Genomic DNA, 6325 nt, shown 5'->3' with positions numbered 1-6325 from the left:
TGGCTCAGCCCGGCAAGTCCGCCACGCGCTTCCGATTGGTCCCGAGCGCGGCCGAGCGCAGCCGAACTTGACGCACCGCCCGCCGCCTTCCCTACCAACCTCCCACGCGGCTCAGCAGCCTCCCGAGCCAATCGTCAATCAGCGCGCCGATCTGTATCTGCATGGCCACGCCCCGGGGTAAGACCGCACCCAATGGGACCGTTCGCCGAGGCCACATTAGCATGCCGGGGGCGGGGCGGGGCGGGGCGGGGCGGGGCGGCCGGCGGGGGCGGGGGACGGGCTGCGGGCGGTTGGTTGGAGCGTCGCGCAGTCGGGAGGTCCAGGAAAGTTTCTTTGGAGGTGAAAACAGCCGCGGAACTCCAGGCCCTGAGAGGGGGCAGGGGTGCGGGGGTTCCCGGGCCGGGCCGGGGTCTTTCCTGGGCGGGGGGGAAGCGAGCCAGGCCTCCCGGGGGGCGATTGCCCAACAAAGGATTCTTGGGGCGCCCGCCCTCGAGGACTTCCCCGCCCCCGGATCCGGCCCCCCCAGCGCTTCGGGCCCGGCATCCCGGGGCTCTCCATCGCGGGGTACCCCAGTTCGCGGTCCGCCATCGGGCGGCCCGGGCGCCTTTCACCTCCACCCGCGTCCGTGTTCCAGGTCCGGCCCGGAGCGGCCATGTCCCACGGCCCCAAGCAGCCCGGCGCGGCCGCCGCGTGAGTGCGCCGACCCTCTCCCCACGCCCGCGCCACCTTCCCGGCTGCAGCTCTAGCTCTGGAACCCCCGCCCCAGTCCCGCCGACCGGTGTCTTGACTCCCCGACCTGGGTCACGGGGCTTCTCCCTCCAGCCAGTCCTGCACCCCCCACTGCGGCCTCCAGTCCCTCCCAGGAGCCCCGCTTGTCCCACCTTCCCCGGATCCTGACCCCATCAGACCCCGCCTCCTCGGGCTCAGGCACCCTCGCTGCAGCGCCGCCGTCGGGGGTCTAAAAGCCCTGGGGTGGTTGTTGGGGGAGGGGAGGCTCTGGGGACGAGGCTGACCCTGGTATCCTTGGCTCCAGGCCGACGGGCGGCAAGGCTCCGGGCCAGCATGGGGGCTTCGTGGTGGCTGTCAAGCAAGAGCGCGGCGAGGGTCCACGCGCCGGCGAGAAGGGGTCCCACGAGGAGGAGGTGAGAGTCCCTGCGCTGAGCTTGGGGAGGCCCCGGGCTCCCGCCCCAGCCTTGAAGCCCCGCCCCAAGCTAGATTTGAATTGCTTGTGGCTCCGCCCACAGCCCAGATTTTCCTCCGGAAGCTGAGACCCCGCCCCGTGCGAGCTGCCACGCCCCTGACATCCTCTGCCACCCTAAATCCAGGCTCCGCTCGCCGCCCAATGCCAGCTCTGCCCACGCTAAGGCCCCGCCTACTTCCACTCCTTGGGGGCTGCACCTTCCCCTATGGTCCTGTGGGCCCTTCCTCCAGCAAGGAGCCACGCCCACCGAGAATAGGCCACGCCCACAACCGGTCAACGCTACCCCTGGGCTCAAACCTCGGCCCCTAGTCCTTCAGATCCCCTCACCCCTGGCCAGGGACCCCTCTAACCCTCCGTGTCCTGACTTCTAACCCGGCCCTACCTCCAGATCTTCCGGGTTCTTTCCCCCAGCTAGGCCCCGCCCCTAGCCCCGCCCATACAGCATTAGGCCCCGCCCATGCCCCTCTGAGCCCCGCCCCAGGCCGCCAGGCCCCCCTCCCAACGACGCAGCCCGGTTCTGCAGCCGGTGAAGAAACGCGGCTGGCCCAAGGGTAAGAAGCGGAAGAAGATTCTGCCGAATGGGCCCAAGGCACCGGTCACAGGCTACGTGCGCTTCCTGAACGAGCGGCGCGAGCAGATCCGCACGCGCCACCCGGACCTGCCCTTTCCCGAGATCACCAAGATGCTGGGCGCCGAGTGGAGCAAGCTGCAGCCAACAGAGAAGCAGGTGGGAGGGACGGCGGGTCTCCGAACAGTGCCGACGGGTCCACGGACCACCCCCCAGTAGCCCTGACCCCCAAAGGATTCCACGTGCAGGGTTTTTCCTTCTGGCTGGAGAAATGTCCACCCATGACTAGGTTTTTTTGGTGGGTTTTGTTGCCGTTTTTTGAGATGGAGTCTTGTTCTCTTTTCCAGTCTGGAGTGCAGTGGTGAGATATTTGTTCACTGCAATCTCCGACTCCCAGGTTTAAGCAATTGTCCTGTCTCAGCCTCCCAAGTAGCTGGAATTGGAGGCACCCACCACCATGCCCGGCTAATTTTTGTATTTTTTTTTTTTTTTTTTTTGAGACGGAGTTTCGCTCTTGTTACCCAGGCTGGAGTGCAATGGCGCGATCTCGGCTCACCGCAACCTCCGCCTCCTGGGTTCAGGCAATTCTCCTGCCTCAGCCTCCTGAGTAGCTGGGATTACAAGCAGGCGCCACCATGCCCAGCTAATTTTTGTATTTTTAGTAGAGACGGGGTTTCACCATGTCGACCAGGATGATCTCGAACTCTCGACTTCGTGATCCACCCGCCTCGGCCTCCCAAAGTGCTGGGATTACAGGCTTGAGCCACCGCGCCCGGCTAATTTTTGTATTTTTAGTAGAAACAGGGTTTCTCCATGTTGGCCAAGCTGGTCTCAAACTTCTGACCTGCAATGATCCAACAGCCTCCATCTCCCAGAGTGCTGGGATTACAGGCGTGAGCCACCATGCCTGGCCCGCAACCAGCTTTTGGGGGCGGGGCTAGCAAGAGGCCAGACAGATTGAAAACTGGAGGGCCAATAAGGGTATGTCTAAGGAGTCGGGTGTGGCCTGGATTTTTTGCGAAACTGGATTTTCATATCCTGTTAGTTTAAAAATTGCAAAAACGTTAAGTAAATGTACCAAAACCACCACCGATATGCACCCTTGTAAGTGAGATTTCGAAAAGAGAAACGGGTGTAGGAGGGAGTCCAGGCATTTGCATACCCTGGAGGTGGGTGCCTGCCCATGACTGGCATCTGGGAGTGGCTTGTCAGGGCCCGACGAGTCAGGGGCATGGGAAGTGATGTGGGAGCTCGGAGGTCCCTGAGCAACAGGCTGAGGAGCTGGTTGTCTGTCTGAAGGGAATAGGGAGCTATTGAAGGTTCAGGAGAGGGGAGGTTGCAGTGAAAGCTGAGGGATGGAGTCTGGGTCCTGACGTTGGAGGCTTCCCCTGCCTCTGGGTGGGTCAAGTCTTCTGGTGCTGCCCTCCAGCGGTACCTGGACGAGGCGGAGAGAGAGAAGCAGCAGTACATGAAGGAGCTTCGGGCATACCAGCAGTCGGAAGCCTACAAGATGTGCACGGAGAAGATGCAGGAGAAGAAGATCAAAAAAGGTGGGAGAAGTCAGGCGCAGCGGCTCAGCCTGTAATCCCAGCACTTTGGGAGGTCGAGGCAGGTGGACCACCTGAGGTCAAGAGTTCGAGACGAGTCTCGCTAACATGGTGAAACCCCCTTTCTACTAAAAATACGAAAATTAGATGGGTATGTTGGCACATGCCTGCAGTCCCAGCTACTCGGGAGGCTGAGGCAGGAGAATCGCTTTAACCCAGGAGGCGGAGGTTGCGGTGAGCCGAGATCGCACCACTGCACTCCAGCGTGGGTGACAGGGCAAGACTTAGTCTCAAAAAGAAAAATGGTGGGAGGGGCCAGCGGGAGCAGTTGGGGTCCTGCTCCAATGGGGTGCGACTGCAGCCCAGGTAAGGCCTCTGCTACATGAGGCACAGTGCCATGGGCTGGGCAGCGGAGAGATACATGGCCGGGACAGGAGTGAAGGTGGGATGCCCAGATGCGGGGGGACTCAGGTGCGGAGCTGCAGCCTGTGAGTAGGGCTGACGTTGGGTGCAGGGTGTAGTCCCTGGACACCTGGGAGGCTGACCCTTCCCCTCCCCTCCCCCACCAGAAGACTCGGGCCCAGGGCTCATGAACACCCTCCTGAATGGACACAAGGTAAGCGACCCTCCTAGCAAAGCACCTTCGGTAGAAAGGTCTGGAGTTTTCTAAACCGCCGTTTCGAGGAGGAAGCCATTGCCCCTTGCCCAGATGTATGCAAGCAGGGTTGGTGCCATTGCCCTGTGGGGACGCTGTTGATTGTACTCACACCCAGGGTGCCCCAGGAGACCCTCCTAGGTTTGGGGCACACCCAGAAAGAACGTGGCTGCCCCCTACCACCGGCAAATTTCCACCTTGTCCCTTCGTCTTAGGGTGGGGACTGCGACGGCTTCTCCACTTTCGACGTTCCCATCTTCACTGAAGAGTTCTTGGACCAAAACAAAGGTGACTGTCAACTGCGGTCCTGATGCGAACTCCGTGGAAGTGGGTGGTGGAGGGGAGTGTGGGCCAGGAGGGCCCCAAGGCGGGAGGGGGCGGATCGGGAGGTTCCCTCTGAGCGCCCAGGCACCCGTCGTCGCCCCAGGAACTGATGTGGAGCGGGAGGCAGAGGGCGCAGTGACAACTCTGGCAGGGACGCGTCCCGGGCTAAAGCCGCGGGATGGGGGGAGTGGGGAGGCGAGGGCGCTGACCCTGCTCACTCCCGCCCAGCCCGCGAGGCAGAGCTGCGGCGCTTGCGGAAGATGAACGTGGCCTTCGAGGAGCAGAACGCGGTGCTGCAGAGACACACGCAGAGTATGAGCAGCGCGCGCGAGCGTCTGGAGCAGGAGCTGGCGCTGGAGGAGCGGCGGACGCTGGCGTTGCAGCAGCAGCTCCAGGCCGTGCGCCAGGCGCTCACCGCCAGCTTCGCCTCGCTGCCGGTGCCGGGTGCGGACCCCGCCCATGGCCCCGCCCCGCTCACCCGGACCCCCCCCGGCCCCGCCCATCGCCCCGCCTTCACCGCACACCCCCGAGCTCCGTCCCCGCCCGAACCCCCCATCCCCAGCCCATTGCTCCGCTCCGCGACCCGTTGCTCGTCTCCGTCCCTGACCTCGCCCACACGGACCGCACTTCCGGCCACGACCTCCCGCCTGGTCCCCGCTGACCGCTCTTCCTCCCACAGCCCCATCGTGCCCCCACCTCCGACGCTCCAGGCACCCCTCCCTACCGGCCCCTCTCCCTCGCCAGCCCCCGACCGGCCTTGAGCACTGACCCCACGCCCCGCCAGACCCCAGCTCCCCGGTGTCATCCCGCCGCCTCCCCGACCCCGCTCCCTCTGTCTGCGATGGTCCTTGGCTGACCCGGGACCCCCGCCGCTCGAGACCCGCGGCCCCGCCCCGCCCCGTCCTCGCCGGCCGCCTCCTGCCTCGGCTGACCCTACCCCACCGTGCGCCCCGCCCGCGCTGGCCAGGGTCGCAACCTCTGAGCGCCGGGGAACCCACCGACTCGCGTCCCCGCGCCCTCCGCGAGACCCGCCCTGGCAGTACACCCCCCACCTCTCTGCCCCTTGCCTTGGAGTCCCCGCCCTGCGACTCCCCGGAACCCTCGCCTGACTCACCTTACGTGTCCCCAGGCACCGGCGAGACGCCCACGCTAGGCACCCTGGACTTCTACATGGCCCGGCTGCACGGCGCCATCGAGCGCGATCCCGCACAGCACGAGAAGCTCATCATCCGCATCAAGGAAATCCTGGCCCAGGTCGCCAGGTGTGTGCCCGGCGGGGCGGGGCGGGGCCAGGCTCGCTCGGCGGGGGGCGCCAGGATTTCCCCAAAGCTTCTCAGGGCGGATCGTCGTGCCTGGATTAGGTGGGACCCACGCCGGCCCCCCCGAACCCTGACATCTGTCGGAGTAGCTGATGCCTGGCCTCTGGGGTTCCTCTGGGTCTGGCGGGGGCCAGAGATGGTACGGTCCTCATCCCGGACCCTTCTGTCTCGTTTCAGCGAGCACCTGTGAGGAGTGGGCGGGCCCACGATGCAGAGGAGAAGCTGTGGGCGTGGCCCCGCCCCGTGGACGAGAGGCTGAGGGTCCACCCTTTGGGGCCTGGTCCCATCCTGCACCTTGGGGGCTCCAGCCCCCCTAAAATTAAATTTCTGCAGCATCCCTTTAGCTTTCAATCACCCCAGCCCCCTGAACCCAGAAGAAACACTCGCCGCGACCGCACAACCGCGGGCACCCCTCCTCGGAGGATAGCCGTGCACCATGCGGCTCCCCCGTTATCCCCGGGACCAGGACAGACGACCACCCCCAGCACACGGCAGGACCCCCCAGATTACCCAGGTGTGTGCCCTGGGCCACACAGGCAGCTGCCCTGTGGGGACTTACCTGGGATGGGTCCTCAAATGCCTGCCCTCCAGATGCGGGGGTGGTCTTGCCCATCCCGCCCTCCTCCGGCCTTGGGACCCTCCTGGGTGCGGTCCCTTCCCACTGCTGGATCCGGACTTTTTAAATAAATAGAAACGAAATTTGTGTTTGCA

At 64.6% G+C, this 6325-nt stretch overlaps 1 protein-coding gene across 2 annotated transcripts; it reads left to right on the top strand.

The window, feature by feature from the left end:
• Positions 1–262: 262 nt before the first annotated feature.
• On the top strand, positions 263–6325 carry HMG20B (high mobility group 20B). Of its 2 annotated transcripts, none has more exons than XM_039466575.2 (10): positions 263–339; positions 635–690; positions 1034–1142; positions 1725–1928; positions 3199–3319; positions 3886–3932; positions 4187–4259; positions 4524–4739; positions 5425–5557; positions 5792–6325. In XM_039466575.2, the coding sequence occupies exons 2-10, from the start codon at positions 653–655 to the stop codon at positions 5802–5804; spliced, it is 954 nt and encodes a 317-aa protein (XP_039322509.1). In that variant the 5' UTR covers positions 263–339; positions 635–652; the 3' UTR covers positions 5805–6325. The 2 variants fall into 2 exon arrangements, with proteins under 2 accessions (XP_039322509.1, XP_039322510.1); XM_039466576.2 differs by having other exon boundaries at positions 3889–3932; positions 5792–5881.

The sequence above is a fragment of the Saimiri boliviensis genome, chromosome 14 (assembly GCF_048565385.1).
Source record: "Saimiri boliviensis isolate mSaiBol1 chromosome 14, mSaiBol1.pri, whole genome shotgun sequence".
Classification (NCBI taxonomy): domain Eukaryota; kingdom Metazoa; phylum Chordata; class Mammalia; order Primates; family Cebidae; genus Saimiri; species Saimiri boliviensis.
The sequence above is the reverse complement of the archived record's forward strand: the minus strand, read 5'-3'. Positions and strand labels throughout refer to the sequence as shown.

Excerpts from the sequence above, each read along its gene's own strand:
- HMG20B (XM_039466575.2), top strand. The coding sequence starts at position 653 with ATGTCCCACGGCCCCAAGCAGCCCGGCGCGGCCGCCGC. Across the intron at positions 691-1,033 it reads CAGCCCGGCGCGGCCGCCGC|GCCGACGGGCGGCAAGGCTC; the intron begins GTGAGTGCGCCG and ends CCTTGGCTCCAG. Across the intron at positions 4,260-4,523 it reads GTTCTTGGACCAAAACAAAG|CCCGCGAGGCAGAGCTGCGG; the intron begins GTGACTGTCAAC and ends ACTCCCGCCCAG.